General features: G+C 34.3%; 1 protein-coding gene across 1 annotated transcript in view; it reads left to right on the top strand.

The window, feature by feature from the left end:
- LOC142236575 (uncharacterized) overlaps positions 1–19,660 on the top strand; it is a 34,903-nt gene extending 15,243 nt beyond the window's left edge. Inside the window, exons 3-4 of the mRNA XM_075307804.1 lie at positions 19,348–19,467; positions 19,581–19,660. Of these exons, the coding sequence (XP_075163919.1) occupies positions 19,348–19,467; positions 19,581–19,660 (200 nt within the window). The remainder of the gene's footprint in view (positions 1–19,347; positions 19,468–19,580) is intronic.
- Positions 19,661–20,101: the final 441 nt, after the last annotated feature.

Raw genomic sequence — 20,101 nt, 5'->3', positions numbered from 1 at the left:
GACAAAATTTGCTATAGAAACACAATTTGACAAAATTTTCTTTAGGAATAAAATGTTGACAAAATTTTCTATAGAAATAAAATTTTGACAAAATTTTTTATAGAAATAAAATTTTGACAAAATTTTTTATAGAAATAAAATTTTGACAAAATTTTCTATAGAAATAAAATTTTGACAAAATTTTCTATAGAAATAAAATTTTGACAAAATTTTCTATAGAAATACAATTTGACAAAATTTTCTATAGGAATAAAATTTTGACAAAATGTTCTATGGAAATAAAATTTTGACAAAATTTCCTATAGATATAAAATTTTGACAAAATTTCCTATAGGAATAACATTGTGATAAAAATTTCTATAGAAATAACATTTTTACAAAATTTTCTATAGAAATAAAATTTTGACAAAATTTTCTCTACAAATAAAATTTTGACAAAATTTTGTATACAAATAAAATTTTGAAAAAATTATCTATAGAAATAAAATTTTCACAAAATTTTTTTATAAAAATAAAATTTTGACAAAATTTTCTATAGAAATAAAATTTTGACAAACTTTTCTATAGAAAAAAAATTTTGACAAAATTTTCTATAGAAATAAACTTTTGAGAAAATTTTCTATAGAAATAAAATTTTGAGAAAATTTTCTATAGAAATAAAATTTCGAGAAAATTTTCTATAGAAATTAAATTTTGACAAATTTTTCTATAGAAATAAAATTTTGACAAAATTTTCTATAGGAATAAAATTTTGACAAAATTTTCTATAGAAATAAAATTTTGACAAAATTTTCTATAGAAATAAAATTTTTTATAGAAATAAAATTTTGTCAAAATTTTCTCTACAAATTACATTTTTACAAAATTATCTATACAAATTAAATTTTGACAAAATTATCTATAGAAATAATAAATTTACCATGTATCTTAAGTAGTAAAAATGGGTGGTAGACACGGTTGCCACAGTTGGTAGAATTCTACCAAAAAAGGGTTGATTTTTTGTATATTTTGCAAAACATTCCTCTCCAACTAAGAGGTATTTAAATTTTCATAGAAATAAATTTTGACAAAATTTTCTATAGAAATAAAATATTGATAAAATTTTCTCTAGAAATTCTTTGAAAAAATTTTCTATAGAAATAAAATTTTGGAATAAAGAGGAGCAATGAATTTTAATTTTGAAAATGCGCTTTGACTCTTCTTTAATACACACAAAAAAAATTTTTTTTTTGATTCAATCTCGAAATTAATTGATCCAATTAATTTTTTAATTGAAATGTCTTCAATCACGAAAATGATAGTATCAATCACAATTTTAATTGGGCATAGAAAAAATTCTTGATTAAAAAATTAATTGATTTCATTGCCAAATTTCAATTAAAAATTTAATTGATGTTGATTGCAAAACTCAATTAATTTATTAATTAAAAAAGGTAACTATTTTCAATTACATTCTGAATTGTCTTAGAATTTTTACTTGGATTAACAATTGATTGTTTGAAAAAAATGTAATTAAAAATTTAAAAAAAATGTTCATCATCATCATAAACTGACTTAGTCTTCCGAATTTGATTAAAAGTTTATTGTATCAATTAACTTTTTAATTAAAAATTTTAAAATTTTCAATCATTGAATTAATTAACTTAATTTTTCTATCTTGATTAAAAAGTTAATTGTACCAATTAATTTAATAATTGAAAAAAATTTCAACTTCAATTAACTTTTTAATTGGAAATATATTGGTGTTATTTTTTTCTGTGTAATATAGAAATAAAAAATGTTAATGTAAACCCAATTTATTATACTGAATCGTTTTCCATAAAAATATCCCCATAAAACTCCCTGTATATACCTTTTTTTGCCTAATATATACCACAAATGGACTAACTTACAATTTAGAAGACGGTGTTAACATGTTTTAAGATACCTGGCCATCGGTAAGCATTACCACAATCACAAACTTTAGTAGAAGTTTCTAAGCAATACATGGCGGAGGGTACATAAGATTCGGCCTGACCTAACTTACGGCCGTATATACTTGTATCGTCTTACAATTTCTTCCTGATCAAAAATATATATATACTTTATATGTTATAGTCGGAAATTGATACTTCGATGTGTTACAAACTTATTATACCCCCATCTCCATTCTATGGTGGTGGGTATAAAAATGCTTTTTAGCAATTATTTGCAATAGTTTATTACAAAGAATTTTTTTTCAGGATTTTGATATGAAATATAAATCGAGCCCTAGTTAAAATTTGACCCAATCTATTAGAATTTTTAAGATTAATCATTGGTATGGCTTTGGTTTTGACGACTTTCTTATTAAATTCCATTTATCTTTCTCTCTAGATATATTTAATCAGAAATAGAAGATGGCATATGAGTGTTTGGGATATCATTTAACCTTTCGAGATGTCAATTAACACTTGGGGCTTCCATCTTGACAACACTTTCCACTTCCACGAAATCTTCCTAAAATGAAAATGCCTAACGTCTTTGCAGATAATTTTCCCTCTTGTTTTTGTTTCGCCGAGTTTCCTTTGTTTTCATCAGTGATGAGATCCCTCCCCAGTTAGAAATGTGTCATACGTTAGTGCTTGGGAAAATATTTTCCAATTATTTGTGATTTGTAATTTTGTGAAATGCTTGTTGGCAAATGAAATCGCATGATCTTTGTTCTTGAAGACATGGGTTAATGATGAAATAAATTGGAATTTTTCTAATACACAATACCACGACACAAAGCACAAATATTCTGTAAATCAACATAAATGAGATGTTATCAAGAGTTTTGATTTGCACGCTTTTCAATGGAATTTTTTTTTTGTTGAACACGTGACAGCCTACAGATGTACAAATGTTGATTAAGTTTATTATTAGCCCATTTAATTTCGCACGGATTTCTTAGGAATACACCGATAATGATGTGAAGTCTGTAGTATATTTTGGGCAATGTTTAATTTTGGATAAGAAATTTATACAATGTCTTCTGCCATATATAGATACTAAATTAAAATAGAAACAGGAACAGGTATATGGCCGTAAGTTCAGCCAGCAGAATCTTATGTATTCTCCACCATGGATTGCATAGAAAGTCTGTTATCCACAATGGAAGTTGTGGAAACACTTGCTGATGATAAGGTATCTTAAAACATATCATAGTCTTATACATTATAAGTTAGTCCATATATATGAATACCTATATAAGTCAACTCTGTTCTTAGAATGTTTATATAGAGAAGTCCATACACACAAAAAAATAAAATTTGAATTTGTACATATATTTGTACATTTTTATAAATTTATGGACTTTTTCATAAAAATTATGTACACTTACATTATATACTGTTTTCGTAAATACTTGTTGTGAAATTATGAATTTTTTAGTAATATATATGGACGGTTTCATAAAATCAATGAAACTTTACTTAATATATCAAAAAATACTGGTTTTCTCTTAGCGTGAGAGAACCAAAACATAGAGTTACTCTCATATGTAACAATACAAGCATATAATACGAGACAAAAAAAAACGAAACATAACGTTTTGAAGGCAACACGTGTGTTTGAGTTTTTCAGTACAGTTTGAGTCGCCGTCGCGATTCGAAGAATTTTTTATTGCTGTAAAAAAATTGACAAAAAAACAATATTAAATGGAAGCGTTGGTGCTCATAAGTAATATAAAATATTATAAAATTATGTTCTTTACTGGTTGGACTATAATGCGGTTTTTAGTAAATGGGTTCATAAATTTTGACCAATTATGCAGGCATTAAGAATCACGGGAAAAATCTAAAGGAAAAGTTACATGTATTGCATGACGTTTTTAATATATATTAAGGAAAAGTCATATTTTTCAATGGCGAAAAATATGTATACTTCATTTATAATATTAAAAACTCCATTCATATTATGTATACATTCGTAGCCAATGAAAACCTGTATTTTTTATTTTATGAATTGTTTTCATATAATTTATGAATCCCGTGTTTGGAAAATTTTTGTGAACACTATTCATAAAATAAATGTATTATTTTTTTGTGTGTAAATAATTATGAAGCGATATGAACCAATTTTCGCATGGTAATTAGAGAGCCAAATTCAACCCTATAGGTGAGTACTAAGTTCGAGTTTAGCCGCTAAAATCAAAAATAAATCAGCAAAACAAGTTTAAAATTTTACTTCTTTGATGCAAATTTCAATATATGTAGCATGGTCGGGAATAGCCCAAACCATCTTTTTATAAATTTTATATTCTTTGCAATGGATTACGAAAGAAAAGTAATCGTGAAAAAATGGCGTTTTTAGCGGCTAAATACGAGCTTAATACCCACCTTATCGGATGAAATATGTTCCGCCATGAGGCTCAAGAAGTCAAATTTTGACAGTCGATTTATATGGGGTAATCAAAGTCTAGGTCGCAATTTAAGTCCAATCGACTTCAAATTTGACACAAGAAATCGGTTCAGATTTAGATAGAGCTTCCATATATATCTTTCGCCCGATATTGACTTATATGGCCCCAGAAGCCAGAGTTTAAGACCAATTTGGTTGAAATTTTGCACTAGGAATACAATTAGTAGTGTAGTCAAGTGTGCTAAATTTTATTGCAATCGGTTCAGATTTAGATATAGCTCCCATATATATCTTTCGCCCGATTTTCCGTCATATGGCCACAGAGTTCAAAGTTGTAGTCTGATTTACGTGAAATTTGGCACAAGAAGTAGAAATAAAATACTAAGTTTGCATGTCAAATTTGGTTGAAATCGGTTCAGATTTCTATATAGCTTCCATATATATGTTTTTCCGATTTGGGCAAAAATGGCCAGAATACCCACATTTTCCTTAAAAAATCGCCACTGCTAAGTTGAAAACTTCTAAAAGTGACTCAAATTTTCCTTTATTTCTATTACATATCTATCGACCGATAAATCATAAATACACTTTTGCGAAGTTGCCTCAAAATTGGTTTAGATTAAAATGATTCCCATATTTTTATACCCTGTGCCACACTGTGGAACAGGGTATTATAAGTTAGTGCATATGTTTGTAACACCCAGAAGGAGACGAGATAGACACATGGTGTCTTTGGCAATAATGCTCAGGGTAGGTCGCTGAGTCGATATAACCATGTACGTCTGTCCGTCCGTCCGTCCGTCCGTCTGTCCGTGAACACATTTTTGTGATCAAAGTCTAGGTCGCAATTTAAGTCCAATCGCCTTCAAATTTGGCACATGTTCCTAATTTGCGTCAGAATAGAACCCTATTGATTTTGGAAGAAATCGGTTCAGATTTAGATATAGCTCCTATATATATCTTTCGCCCGATATGCACTAATATGGACCCAGCAGCCAGAGTTTTATACCGATTTGCTTGAAATTTTGTACAAACATAACACTTAGTCGCATAGTCAAGTGTGCAAAATTTGATTGAAATCGGTTCAGATTTAGATATAGCTCCCATATATATCTTTCGCCCGATATGGATTTATATGGCCCCAGAAGCCAGATTTTTGGCCGAATTTGGTTGAAATTTTGCACTAGGAGTACAATTAGTAGTATAGTCAAGTGTGCAAAATTTGATTGAAATCACTTCAGATTTAGATATAGCTCCCATATATATCTTTCGCCCGATATGGACTAATATGGTCCTAAAAGCCAGAGTTTTGGCCCAATTTGGTTGACATTTTGCACAGGGAGTAGATTTAGCATTGTAGCTATGCGTGCCAAATTTGGTTGAAATCGGTTCAGATTTAGATATAGCTCCCATATATATCTTTCGCCCGATATCCACTTATATGGACCCAGAAGCCAGAGTTTTATCCCGGTTAGCTTGAAATTTTGCACAAGGAGTACAATTAGTATAAAAGTTTTCTTAAAATTTTTTCAGATTTAAATTTTTTACTAAAATTGTGTTCCACCCTAGTGCATTAGCCAACTTAAATTTTGAGTCTATAGATTTTGTAAAAGTCTATCAAATTCTGTCCAAATCGAGTGATATTTAAATGTATGTATATGAGACAAACCTTGACGGATGTGACATGGTATCCAAAATTTAGATCTACAAAGTGGTGCAGGGTATAATATGGTCGGCCTCGTCCGACTTTAGACTTTCCTTACTTGTTTTTACTAACATAGTGTAACGTCCCTGGGCATTAGCCGGCTTAAATTTTAAGTCTGTAGATTATACATTTTGTTCAGATGGAGTCAGATTTAAATGTATGTATTTGGGACAAAAACCTTTATATATAGCACCCAACACATTTGACGGATTTGATATAGTATCGAAAATGTGGATTTACAAAGTGGTCGGCCCCGCTCGACTTTAGACTTTCCTTACTTGTTTCATTACAAGTTGAAATCATATGCTAGCATAAAGTAGCAAAATATATTCGGATCGGTTGAAAACCGATGGGGTTTGATTTACATGGGGGCTGTATCTTAAAGTGGTTCGATATGGCCCATTTGCAATACCATACATCAATAAAAAGTACTTGTTTCAAGTTTAAAGTTGTTAGCTTGTTTTTTTTCGGAAGTTTGCGTGATTTCAATGGCTAGATGGACTGAGTATTTCACATGGCTAGATGGACTCAGTATTTCATCCAAGATCCAGAATATATATTTATATACTTTATGGGATTTTTTTTTCGGAAGTTTGCGTGATTTCAATGGCTAGATGGACTGAGTATTTCACATGGCTAGATGGACTCAGTATTTCATCCAAGATCCAGAATATATATTTATATACTTTATGGGATTTGAAAACAATACTTCGATGGCTTACCAACAGAATGACAAAGTTAATAAAACTGCCATCCTATGGACAATACAAAAATTAAGTAAGAAACAATTAGTCCTACTGATTTGCGTGGAAATCTGGATGTACTCTAGATCCACAAATATATCTGCTGAGTTTGGTTTTTATAGATCCATGGTTTGATAAAGCCCTCTATAGACAGTTCTTCCGATAACTTCTAGATAACTTCGCAATTTTTCTCTAATTGACCTTAAATTCGAGATCTAGAGATATTTTAGTCTATATTTATATTTTGTTATATTGATATTTTAGTCTATATTTAATCTATTAGTCTATATTTATATATTTATGGTATTTAAGATTTATGGTAATTTAAGATTCGTCTGGGCCTTAAAGTCATTTAAATGTAAACATTTAGATGAACTTTGTTTGTCCTGTTTAACTGAAAATATCAAAAATAGTAGCTAAAAATAAGCTCTCGTAGGTTAGGTTAGGTTAGGTGGCAGCCCGATGTATCAGGCTCACTTAGACTATTCAGTCCATTGTGATACCACATTGGTGAACTTCTCTCTTATCACTGAGTGCTGCCCGATTCCATGTTAAGCTCAATTACAAGGGACCTCCTTTTTATAGCCGAGTCCGAACGGCGTTCCACATTACAGTGAAACCACTTAGAGAAGCTTTGAAACCCTCAGAAATGTCACCAGCATTACTGAGGTGGGATAATCCACCGCTGAAAAAACTTTTTGGTGTTCGGTCGAAGCAGGAATCGAAATCACGACCTTGTGTATGCAAGGCAGCCTTGCTAACCATTGCACCACTGTGGCTCCCAAGCTCTCGTATGTAATGAAATTTTTTATACAATCGAAAATTAAAGTCAATAAATTTTTCTTATTTGTCATATTTTAAGTTTTCTTAATCACAAAATTCGTATATCTTTTAAAGATTCCAATACATAAATCGTTATACATTGAAGTTATATTTCCACACGTCCTTGCTGGAGCTGTTGAAGTGTGCCATCACGTATCTCCGATGTTTTTGTTTTTTTTTTTTAATCGGTAACATGTCAATCAAGAAATACCGGTATTTTCATTTGTCAGACATTTATGAATACCGACTGCAATTTTCTGTTTCACTTTCATTCCAATTGGTCTCCTTGCCGAAATGTCAGGTATAAAGTGAATAGATTTGTGATAAGAAAATGAAAAAAATATTTGAATAAAAATTAAAAAAATATAGAGGTCACAAGCGAAATCCAATTTTAGCTTTCCCATGAAATAAAAGCGCTGAACTCTTAGGGCATATTAATAGCATTTTTTTGACACAGACCCTGTGAAATTGCAGCCACTTACGTTTATTTTCAGTTGACCTGTCTTATCTTCTACTTTCACCTATTATCCAAAATATTTTCATAATTTTTTGGCACTTATGTCACAAAAATATGAATTTCGTATAACAAAAAATAGACAATGTTTTTATTCACCTCGACCTCGTTACGTGACATGCAACATAATATCGCTGAAGTTTTATTTAAGGAGAGGTTTGTGAGAATGTATTACTCAAATGTGTCAATTGCAATTGTTTTTTTTTTTTTCTTTATGACAACATCAGTATTGTAAAGATGGGTATTGTTTGGGAATGCAAAATCCAAAAAAAAAAATATCTTTTAACATTCTATAGTAACCCAGGAAAAAAAATTTGGAAGTTCTTCCAAAGGTACAACTTTAAAATCACTTCCAGAAGATGTACTCCCAATGATGTGATTTATTTTAACTACAAAGAAAGTTCTTTTCATTCAATTTTTTATAACATGCTTTTTTCATATTTTTACGGCCATTTTCATGTAGCTCTGCTAGGTTTTAACTACCAGTTAACAGAAAGTAAAATCGAAATATCGTCTCTCCGGTTAACGTTAACTGAGAATTTTTCAGCAGTTAAGATCCTAACTAACATATGGAATATATAAGCAAGATGTCAGATATGTCCGTAGTACGGTTTAAAAGTTCGTTAGCTAACGGAGAACTAACGGGGATTCATGCAAATGGGTGTTAATGGGTAATTTTAACTTTTTTTGTTTCAAATTGGTTAAAAACAGTTTAAGAATTCATAAAATGGTAAAATTTTGACAAAATTTTCTATGGAAATAAAATGTTGACAAACATTGCTATAGAAATAAACTTTTTACAAAACTTTCTATAGAAATGAAATTTTGACAAAACTTTCTATAGTAATAAAATTTGACAATTTTTACATGGCTGTTAGAGGCCATATACTAACGAAATGTACCAAATTTCAACCGCATCGGATGACTTTTGCTCCTCCAAGAGGCTCCGGAGGTCAAATCTGGGGATCGGTTTATATGGGAGCTATATATAATTATGGACCGATGTGGACCAATTTTTGCATGGTTGTTAGAGACCATACACTAACACCACGTACTAAATTTCAATTGGATCGGATGAATTTTGCTCATCCAAGAGGCTCCAGAGTTCAAATCTGGGGATCGGTTTATATGGGAGCTATATATAATTATGGACCGATATGGACCAATTTTTGCATGCTTGTTAGAGACCGTATACTAACATCAGGTACCCAATTTCAAACGGATCGGATGAATTTTGCCCCTCCAAGAGGCTCCGGAGGTCAAATCTGGGGATCGGTTTATATGGGAGCTATATATAATTATGGACCGATATGGACCAGTTTTTGCATGGTTGTTAGAGACCATATACTAACACCACGTACCAAATTTCAATCGGGTAGGATGAAGTTTGCTCCTCCAAGAGGCTCCGGAGGTCAAATCTGGGGATCGGTTTATATGGGAGCTATATATATTTATGGACCGATATGGACCAATTTTTGCATAGTTGTTAGAGACCGTATACTAACATCAGGTACCAAATTTCAACCGGATCGGATGAATTTTGCCCCTCCAAGAGGCTCCGGAGGTCAAATCTGGGGATCGGTTTATATGGGGGCTATATATAATTATGGACCGATATGGACCAATTTTTGCATGGTTGTTAGATACCGTATACTTAGACCACGTACCAAATTTCAACCGGATCGGATGAATTTTGCTGCTCCGGAAGGCTCCGCAACCCAAATTTGGGGATCGGTTTATATGGGGGCTATACGTAAACGTGGGCCGATATGGCCCATTTTCAATACCATCCGACCTACATCAATAATAACTGCTTGTGCCAAGTTTCCAGTCGATAGCTAGTTTCGTTCGGAAGTTAGCGTGATTTCCACAGACGGACGGACAGCCGGACAGACGGACGGACGGACGGACATGCTTAGATCGACTCAGAATTTCACCACGACCCAGAATATATATACTTTATGGGGTCTTAGAGCAATATTTCGATGTGTTACAAACGGAATGACAAAGTTAATATACCCCCATCCTATGGTGGAGGGTATAACAAGTATATACGGCCGTAAGTTCGGCCAGTCCGAATCTTATGTACCCTCCACCACCTCTACGAAAGACTTTAATCAACAATCAAATTACTTGGGTTGTGGTATCTTAACATCGTTTCCTAAATTGTGAGTTAGTCCATACGTGGTATATATTAGACAAAACAAGTATATACGGCCGTAAGTTCGGCCAGGCCGAATCTTATGTACCCTCCACCATGGATTGCGTAGGAACTTCTACTAAAGGCTGTCATCCACAATCGAATTACTTGGGTTGCGATAACACTTGCCGATGGCAAGGTATCGTAAAACTTTTTAACACTGTCTTCTAAATTGTAAGTAAGTCCATAAGGGGTATATATTAAACAAAAAAAAAAGCCGATTAAATACGTATATAATTCAGTTTGACAAAATTTTTTATAGAAATAAAATTTTGACAAAATTTTCTATAGAAATAAAAACTTGACAAAATTTTCTATAGAAATAAAATGTTGACAAAATTTTCTATGGAAGTAAAATGTTGACAAAATTTTCTATAGCAATAAAATTTTTACAAAATTTTCTATAGAAATAAAATTTTGACAAAATTTTCTATGGAAATAAAATGTTGGCAAACATTGCTATAGAAATAAACTTTTTACAAAACTTTCTATAGAAATGAAATTTTGACAAAACTTTCTATAGTAATAAAATTTGACAATTTTTACATGGCTGTTAGAGGCCATATACTAACGAAATGTACCAAATTTCAACCGCATCGGATGACTTTTGCTCCTCCAAGAGGCTCCGGAGGTCAAATCTGGGGATCGGTTTATATGGGAGCTATATATAATTATGGACCGATATGGACCAATTTTTGCATGCTTGTTAGGGACCATATACTAACATCAGGTACCCAATTTCAAACGGATCGGATGAATTTTGCCCCTTCAAGAGGCTCCGGAGGTCAAATCTGGGGATCGGTTTATATGGGAGCTATATATAATTATGGACCGATATGGACCAATTTTCGCATGGTTGTTAGAGACCATATACTAACACCACGTACTAAATTTCAATTGGATCGGATGAATTTTGCTCATCCAAGAGGCTCCAGAGTTCAAATCTGGGGATCGGTTTATACGGGAGCTATATATAATTATGGACCGATATGGACCAATTTTTGCATGCTTGTTAGAGACCGTATACTAACATCAGGTACCCAATTTCAAACGGATCGGATGAATTTTGCCCCTCCAAGAGGCTCCGGAGGTCAAATCTGGGGATCGGTTTATATGGGAGCTATATATAATTATGGACCGATATGGACCAGTTTTTGCATGGTTGTTAAAGACCATATACTAACACCACGTACCAAATTTCAATCGGGTAGGATGAAGTTTGCTCCTCCAAGAGGCTCCGGAGGTCAAATCTGGGGATCGGTTTATATGGGAGCTATATATATTTATGGACCGATATGGACCAATTTTTGCATGGTTGTTATAGACCGTATACTAACATCAGGTACCAAATTTCAACCGGATCGGATGAATTTTGCCCCTCCAAGAGGCTCCGGAGGTCAAATCTGGGGATCGGTTTATATGGGGCTATATATAATTATGGACCGATATGGACCAATTTTTGCATGGTTGTTAGAGACCGTATACTTAGACCACGTACCAAATTTCAACCGGATCAGATGAATTTTGCTGCTCCGGAAGGCTCCGCAAGCCAAATTTGGGGATCGGTTTATATGGGGGCTATACGTAAACGTGGGCCGATATGGCCCATTTTCAATACCATCCGACCTACATCAATAACAACTACTTGTGCCAAGTTTCAAGTCGATAGCTAGTTTCGTTCGGAAGTTAGCGTGATTTCCACAGACGGACGGACAGCCGGACAGACGGACAGACGGACAGACGGACAGACGGACGGACGGACGGACATGCTTAGATCGACTCAGAATTTCACCACGACCCAGAATATATATACTTTATGGGGTCTTAGAGCAATATTTCGATGTGTTACAAACGGAATGACAAAGTTAATATACCCCCATCCTATGGTGGAGGGTATAAAAATGTATAGGTAAGTCTACAAATAATTACGAATCGACATGGACTTGGGGGTCGTTTATATCGGGGCTATATAGAATTATGAACTTGATATGGACCAATTTTTGTGTGATTGATTTATCTGAGGGCTATATATAACTATAGACCGATATGAACCTAGTTAGGCATGGTTGTTAACGGCCATATACTAGCACAATGTACCAAATTTCAACTGACTCGGATGAAATTTGCTCCTCCACACGCAGAGAAGGAATATGATCACCTCAAACATGTTTCAAGAGCAAAATGATAGTTTTGTATGGTGACCATGTAACATGTTTGCCATTCAAATGTTATTTTCTCGTCAAATATAACCTGCTTGCCGAAATCAGATACATGATTTCCGAGAAAATAACATGGTTGCGAAAACCGTGTTACATGGTCACCACCCAAAAATAACATTTTGCTCTTAAAACATGTTTGAAGTGATCATATTCCTTCTCTGGGTGCAAAAGGCTCCAAAACCAAATCTCGGGATCGGTTTATATGGGGGCTATATATGATTATGGACTGATATGGACCACTTTTGGCATGGTTGTTAAATATCATATACTACCACCACGTACCAAATTTCAACCAGATCGGATGAATTTTGCTTCTCCAAAAGGCACCAGAGGTGAAATCTGGGAATCGGTTTATATGGGGGCTATATATAATTATGGACTGATATGAACCAATTCCTGCATGGTTGTTGGATACCATATACTAACATCACGTACCAAATTTCAACCGAATCGGAAGAATTTTGCTCTTCCAAGGGGCTCCGTAGGTCAAATCTGGGGATCGGTTTATATGGGGCCTATATATAATTATTGACCGATTTCGACCAATTTTTGCATGGTCATTAGAGACCATATACACCATGTACCAAATTTCAGCCGAATCGGATGAAATTTGCTTCTCTTAGAGGCTCCTCAAGCCAAATCGGGGGATCGCTTTATATGGGGGCTATATATTATTGGCCGATGTGGACCAATTTTTGCATGGTTGTTAGAGAACATATACTAACACCATGTACCAAATTTCAACCGGATCGGATGAAATTTGCTTTTCTTAGGGGCTCCGCAATCCAAATCGGGGGAACGGTTTATATGGGTGCTATATGTAATTATAGACCGATGTGAATCAATTCTTTCATGGTTGTTAGAGACCATATACTTATACTATGTACCAAATTTCAGCCGGATCGGATGAAATTTGCTTCTCTTAGAGCAATCGCAAGCCAAATATGGGGGTCCGTTTATATGGGGGCTATACGTAAAAGTGAACCGATATGGCCCAGTTGCAATACCATCCGACCTCCTACACCAATAACAACTAATTGTGCCAAGTTTCAAGTCGATAGCTTGTTTCGTTCGGAAGTTAGCGTGATTTCAACAGACGGACGGACGGACGGACATGCTCAGATCGATTCAGAATTTCACCACGACCCAGAATATATATACTTTACGGGGTCTTAGAGCAATATTTCGATATGTTACAAACGGAATGACATAGTTAATATACCCCCATCCTATGGTGGATGGTATAAAAACTATTAAATGATTTACTACTTAAATAACTTGCATGTCCGATTAACTTGTTTAGTTTATGAAGCACAAAATATAAATGCTATTTCATTCATAGTGTGTTTGGGAACACTTTAGAGTTTGTTAGGGCGTGGAAGAAAATTCCTCAAAACATGCAACAATTTTGTTCTCGATATGACATCCTATCCAGGATAGGAACATTCAAATGTTTTTTTGCCTTTTTTAGTTTTTTTTTTTACTGTTTCATAGTGAAAATCACAATCAACTCCTTTTCACAAATGCTGCCTCAGTAATATTTACCAATCCCACTTTAATCGATATTCTTAACAAATACTCAAATCAAATTAGAGAACAGACATATTGAGAACCATTTTGGGGCAAAATGCACTAAACCTTATTTTTCTTTTGTATATAAGAAAGAAAAAAGAACAACGAAGAAACAGAAAGCATTTTATACGTGCCAAAAAGAAGTCAAGCAAAACGATAATGATTGTTATATTAGACGATAATGTTATTCGAATGCTTGATGATGAAGCAATGCAAAAAAAAAAAAAATACCTCAAATTCCTTTTTGCATCATATCAAAATTTCTTACTCTACCGCAATAGTTTAAAAGGATATCGAAGGAAAAAAATCTCTGCATGCAATCGAAATACTTTTCTTTGCCTCTCAATTTGGTTTTCCGCACTCTCTCATCAGATTCAATGAAAATGAAGTTGTGTAGTGTATAGTAGTATCGTCAGCAAACCCCAAATTTTGTTTGGTGATGAAAGATTTCCTAGATATCCTTGTTTTGTTGTTTTCTCCAAAGTTCTTGGTCGTTTTCAATAGTCACGTGCTTAACATGCAAACCTAACGACAAACAATCAATTTGCAATATCGTTACCGGTCGTTGAAAAGAATGATGAACAGTAGTTACATTAGAAATAGGAATTATGTGACAAGCAATAAGCTTTCCATATTTTAAAATTGTTTATTTAAATTTAGTTGTGTTTTAAATTAAACTAAATTCAAAATTATTAGAAATAACTAAAATTTCTTCCGATAACAAATTGACTTTATTTCATTGAGCACTTGCTACGATTCCATGTAAATTCCAAAACCACTGTACAACATGAACCCTGCGGATGCATTCACGTTCAAGTGAGTTTGGAAAATGAATTTGTTGTCGAACAATATATTTGGAAATTCTTCTAAACTGTATTAGTATGGACAATTCATTATTAAATTAACCAAAGCCATAAATTATGTTATACAGGGTGGCTGATATTGCAACCAGCTGGTATTGCAACCAACTTCAGGTTCCCAGCAAAAAAAACTTACTGAATTTTCAGTAGCTTTATAAAGGAAGAACAGTCAAGCAGCACTAACCCTTGGGAGCCACCGTAGTGCAATGGTTAGCATGCACGCGTTGCATACACAAGGTCGTGGGTTCGATTCCTGCTTCGACCGAACACCAAAAAGTTTTTCAGCGGTGGATTATCCCATCTCAGTAATGCTGGTGACATTTCTGAGGGTTTCAAAGCTTCTCTAAGTGGTTTCACTGCAATGTGGAACGCCGTTCGGACTCGGCTATAAAAAGGAGGTCCCTTGTCATTGAGCTTAACATGGAATCGGGTAGTACTCAGTGATAAGAGAGAAGTTAACGAATATGGTATCACAATGGACTGAATAGTCTAAGTGAGCCTGATACATAGGGCTGCCACCTACCTAACCCTTGCAAGGAATTCATCCATAAATTTATAATGAAATGTCTGACTTAAATGTGCTTCTTCTACGTGTGAATTTCAATGCTATCAGAAGCACAAAATATGGATGAGACGAATGACGATGCGCTAATTTCAGCACCACCATTATTTACAGATTTTAAGTACGTTGTTCGTCTTATATGTGTAGAATGAAGTGCTATATTCTGCACTGAAAATGTTGTAAGGAAAAGTAGTGGCTAAAGGGTGATACGATCAAAATTTGGTCAAGGGAAAACGCGTGTAAATCGGTGAAATCGTTTATTTAGAAAATCAAATTAAATTTTTTTCAAGTTCAATTAGTATAAAATTCAGGAAAAATATTCAGTTAGGCTTTCGCTTTTCCAAATCCGAATTGCCGGGCCTCACGCTTGACATCTGCCATCAGATTTTGTACAGCCACCTTGTCCACCTTCTTCGCCGCAGAAAGCCAGTTTGTCTTGAACTGCTGCTCGTCCTTAGCAGTTTTTTTGGTCTTCTTTAGGTTCCGCTTGACAATAGCCCAGTATTTCTCAATTGGCGGAGCTATGTCGTGTTGGGAGGGTTCTTGTCCTTGGGAACCACCTGCACGTTGTTGGCGGCGTACCACTCCATGGCCTTTTTACCGTAATGGCAAGATGCCAAATCCGGCCAAAACAGTACGGAACAACCGTGTTTCTTCAGGAAAGGCAGCAGACGTTTATTCAAACACTCTTTCATGTAAATTTCTTGGTTGACAGTCCCGGAAGCTATGAAAATGCTGCTTTTCAAGCCACGGGTACAGATGGCTTGCCAAACCAGATATTTCTTTACGAACTTTGACAGTTTTATGTGCTTGAAAATATCTGCTACCTTTCCCCTTCCTTTTGCCGTATAAAACTCCTGTCCCGGAAGCTGCTTGTAGTCCGCTTTGACGTAGGTTTCGTCGTCCATTACCACGCAGTCAAACTTCGCCAGCATTGTCGTGTATAGCCCCCGGGATCGCGCTTTGGCCGTCGTATTTTGTTTATCATCGCGATTTGGAGTCACTACCTTTTTGTAAGTCGATAGTCCGGCTCGTTTTTTGGCTCGATGCACGGTTGTAGACGATACACCCATCTTATTTGCGGCATCTCGGAGAGAGAGGTTAGGGTTTCGCTTGAAACTACCGGCAACTCTCTTTGTCGTCTCAGCGGCTTCCGGTTTTCGATTTCCCCCCGATCCAGACTTCCTGGCTGTCGACAAACGTTCCCCAAACACTTTAATTACATTTGTAACGGTTGATTTGGCAACTTTTAGCGATTTTGCCAGCTTTGCGTGCGATTAGCTCGGATTTTCGCGATGCGCGAGCAAAATTTTGATACACTGCTCTTCTTGCTTCGACGGCATTTTGACAACTGAAGAGTGAATTCCAAAATCAAAATAGAAGCAACATTCTACACACACACACCTTCAAAATGAGGGGTGTTCAGGTTTTTTAAATGCAAAATTGAAAGAAATACGACAAGTTTATATTGACCAAATTTTGACCGTATCACCCTTTACTGTATTTTTACTGCTTCCAAATTTACAATTATTTTTTGCTGGGTTGCTATCATTTCTAAAGTGCTCATCTGAAAACTAAGACAGTTAATTTTATAGTTTACAAGTTAACAAAACTATTTTGGAATTCAACCGTGATATTGTGAATGCTTTTTATTTAGCTGGCAACCCACAAGCATTTATCGAACTCCGGAATTTAAATGTGATTATATCTTTTGATTCTCGAACCTTAGCTCCTTTCCGTAATACTGGAAGTGTTGCATAGCGTCCAAAAATTGAACGACAAAACTGTGACAACACCAGAATTGATCGGAAAGGTTTTGACCAGATTTGTTCGAAATTCACGAAGCAGGGGCAATAAGCTTGCTCGTGAGCTAAACATATCGCCAGAACGGATTGCAAAATCTATTGAAATATTAGCATGGTCCGAAAAGTGCAAGAGCTCACCGACGCACAAAAAGTAAGACGGGAAAGAGCCTTGAGGTTGCTACGCTTGTACTAAAATGGACAGTTACCGAATTTAGTTTTCTATGAAGCCCTTCCAAATTGAGCAGTTGTTGAAAACAACATCTTATGTTCCCCCCAATATGAATTACGTAAAAAGTTATACTAAAAATTTTTATCCACAATCGAATTACTTGGGTTGTGGTAAAAGTTATCGATGGCAAGATATATGAAACCTTTTCAACATTGTCTTCTAAATTGTAAATTAGTTCATATGGCGTCTATGTTAGACAAAAAAACGGCAGATTATACACCCCAACTCAATTCTTGATAGGTTTATATCTGGAGGAGTCTATAAATAATTATGAGCCGAAACAATTTTCGCACTGTAATTAGAGGTCAAAATTTCAAGCGGTTTAGATAAAATTTTAGCCTCTTCCGCAAGCCAAACCTAGGCCTCGATTTAGGTATATTGGGTCCATACCTAAAACTGGTTCTATATGGACCATTTGCAAAAACATCCGACCTACATCAATAACAATCACTTGTGCTAAGTTTCAAGACGATAGCACGTTTAGTAATTTAAGGGATTCGAAGTGGTATCACAACTATTGGTCTACAAAGTAGCGAAGGGTATAATATAGCCAGCACCGCACGATTTTAGACTTGCCTTATTCGTTCTTATTTGAAAGTAAGAAAACTTTTGATGTTTTGAGATATCTGTTACAATTTCGATTTTAGAATTTCGATAGTTATGTCAATATATCACAAAAATAAAATTACAATTTTTCTAATTTCAATTTTATTTGGTATCGATTGTCTCAATTTAAGAAAAAGCCGCATCATTTTCTTGGAATCTTTACCTAAATCTTTGGAGCGGAATACAATGTATTTTTTTCCAAATTTTGAAAACATCAAAAACTCGATTTTCGATTATTGTGAAAAAGCTAAAAAACTCCAAAAATCAAATTTTCCGAAATTTTGAAAACGTTCTAAGGTTTAAAATTTGAATTTCGATTTTGATTAACATCCTTGCATTTAGCAATTCCTTTTATTCCCATTTGGATATTTGTGATTGAAACGAACGGAAATGGTATGTAAACAAGTATAAAAAGTACGAAGTCTTTGTCCCATATGAATTGCGATCAATTTGCTTTGCGGCATATTAGACTTTTCTCTTATAAAGGCCTCTAGCCTCTTTTAATGGTAAATGACCCATATATAGTTTGGTGCTTGACACGTAGCTAACTAGCAAAAAGCATGTTTATGGCCATGTAAATTGTATTTGGGGCTGGAATCTCTTCGAATTGGGAACACTTAAAAGGCATTTGCATGCAACCCCCAAAAACTGCTTTTTGGTAAAAGTGTGCTAACGTGTTTCTTGTGTGTGTGCGTGTTATATATGCAACCGAAAAATATTTCAAAGTGCAAGTATGTTGCAACATTCCATAACACTTCAGTTGTATCCTGCAACTCTCCGCTTTCGCCAAAGCCACTAATCGTCTTAGAAAAGTGAGAAAATTGCATAGAAAAATCGTTAACGGAGAAATTTGGGGGCGTTTATAGGAATAACTAGGATTCAATGAATAAATAGGTTATAAATGGCATTATGGGGGGAAATTTTTCACCAAAACAGCAATAGCTTTGAATTGCAGTATTGGTTAACTCGTGAAAATTTCGAAAAAAGAGGAAAATTTAGGCACTGAAATTGAAAACAAGGAGTACTCAAATTGCAATTAGTATTAAGGCGGTCAAAGGTTTTTAAAAATATTTAAAAAAAATATATTTTATTTTATTTCTTAAAAGTGCATTTGTAAGCTATTCTTTATTTCCCTCCTACTTTTTAAGACTTAGGCATTTTGGAAGAGCTACCAAGTCTTAGGTCCTTAGCATTGCAAATTGTCTTATGTCCTCATTCTCTGTCCAATGTCCTTGCAATGCAGCATTTACATTTTGCACGAGTTGCAAGTTTGTTCTTTCGGTTTCTTCGTCTGTTTGTATTCAATACAAGTTGTTTGTCTCAAATGTTATTTAAATAAAATTACATATGCAATGAAGTGAAAAACGTGTTGCAAACAAAGTGTCACAACCAGCAATGATACCACCACTGCCTTTAACCATCAACCAACCACCAAGTAATAGCAGTCGAATAGCTCCCTGATACTGCTGTTGTCCTCTATTGTCTGTTTCTTTTGGTTTGAGTCAGTGCGCAAATAAAATTACAAAGATTTATTACATTTCAATACATACCAATTGTTTTCGAAGAGTTTCTTGGTCGTAAGGGGTCTATTTGAAGAAGGAGAGATACGGACTGCTCTAAGAAGTGGAAATCTAACTGGATAAATGACAAAGTACTTACAATGCTAAAATCTACTGAAACAAATTGAATTTTTATTAAGTGAGGAGATTTCGAAAGGGACAAATTTGTGGCCAAATGGTAACATCGACAATAGCTTTGTCAATGTTACTATTAACCGTGGAATTTTTAAAGAAAATTGCAATACAAACACAAAAGGAAAAATATATATTTATACCCCAAACCGCATAGTGGCCAGAGCCACCTCCTAACTCAGAATCACCTACTGAGTCGACATAGCTCTTG

The sequence above is a fragment of the Haematobia irritans genome, chromosome 1 (genome assembly GCF_050003625.1).
Source record: "Haematobia irritans isolate KBUSLIRL chromosome 1, ASM5000362v1, whole genome shotgun sequence".
NCBI classification, from domain to species: Eukaryota; Metazoa; Arthropoda; class Insecta; order Diptera; family Muscidae; genus Haematobia; species Haematobia irritans.
Note: the sequence above shows the minus strand (reverse complement) of the source record. Positions and strands in the feature narration are given on the sequence as shown.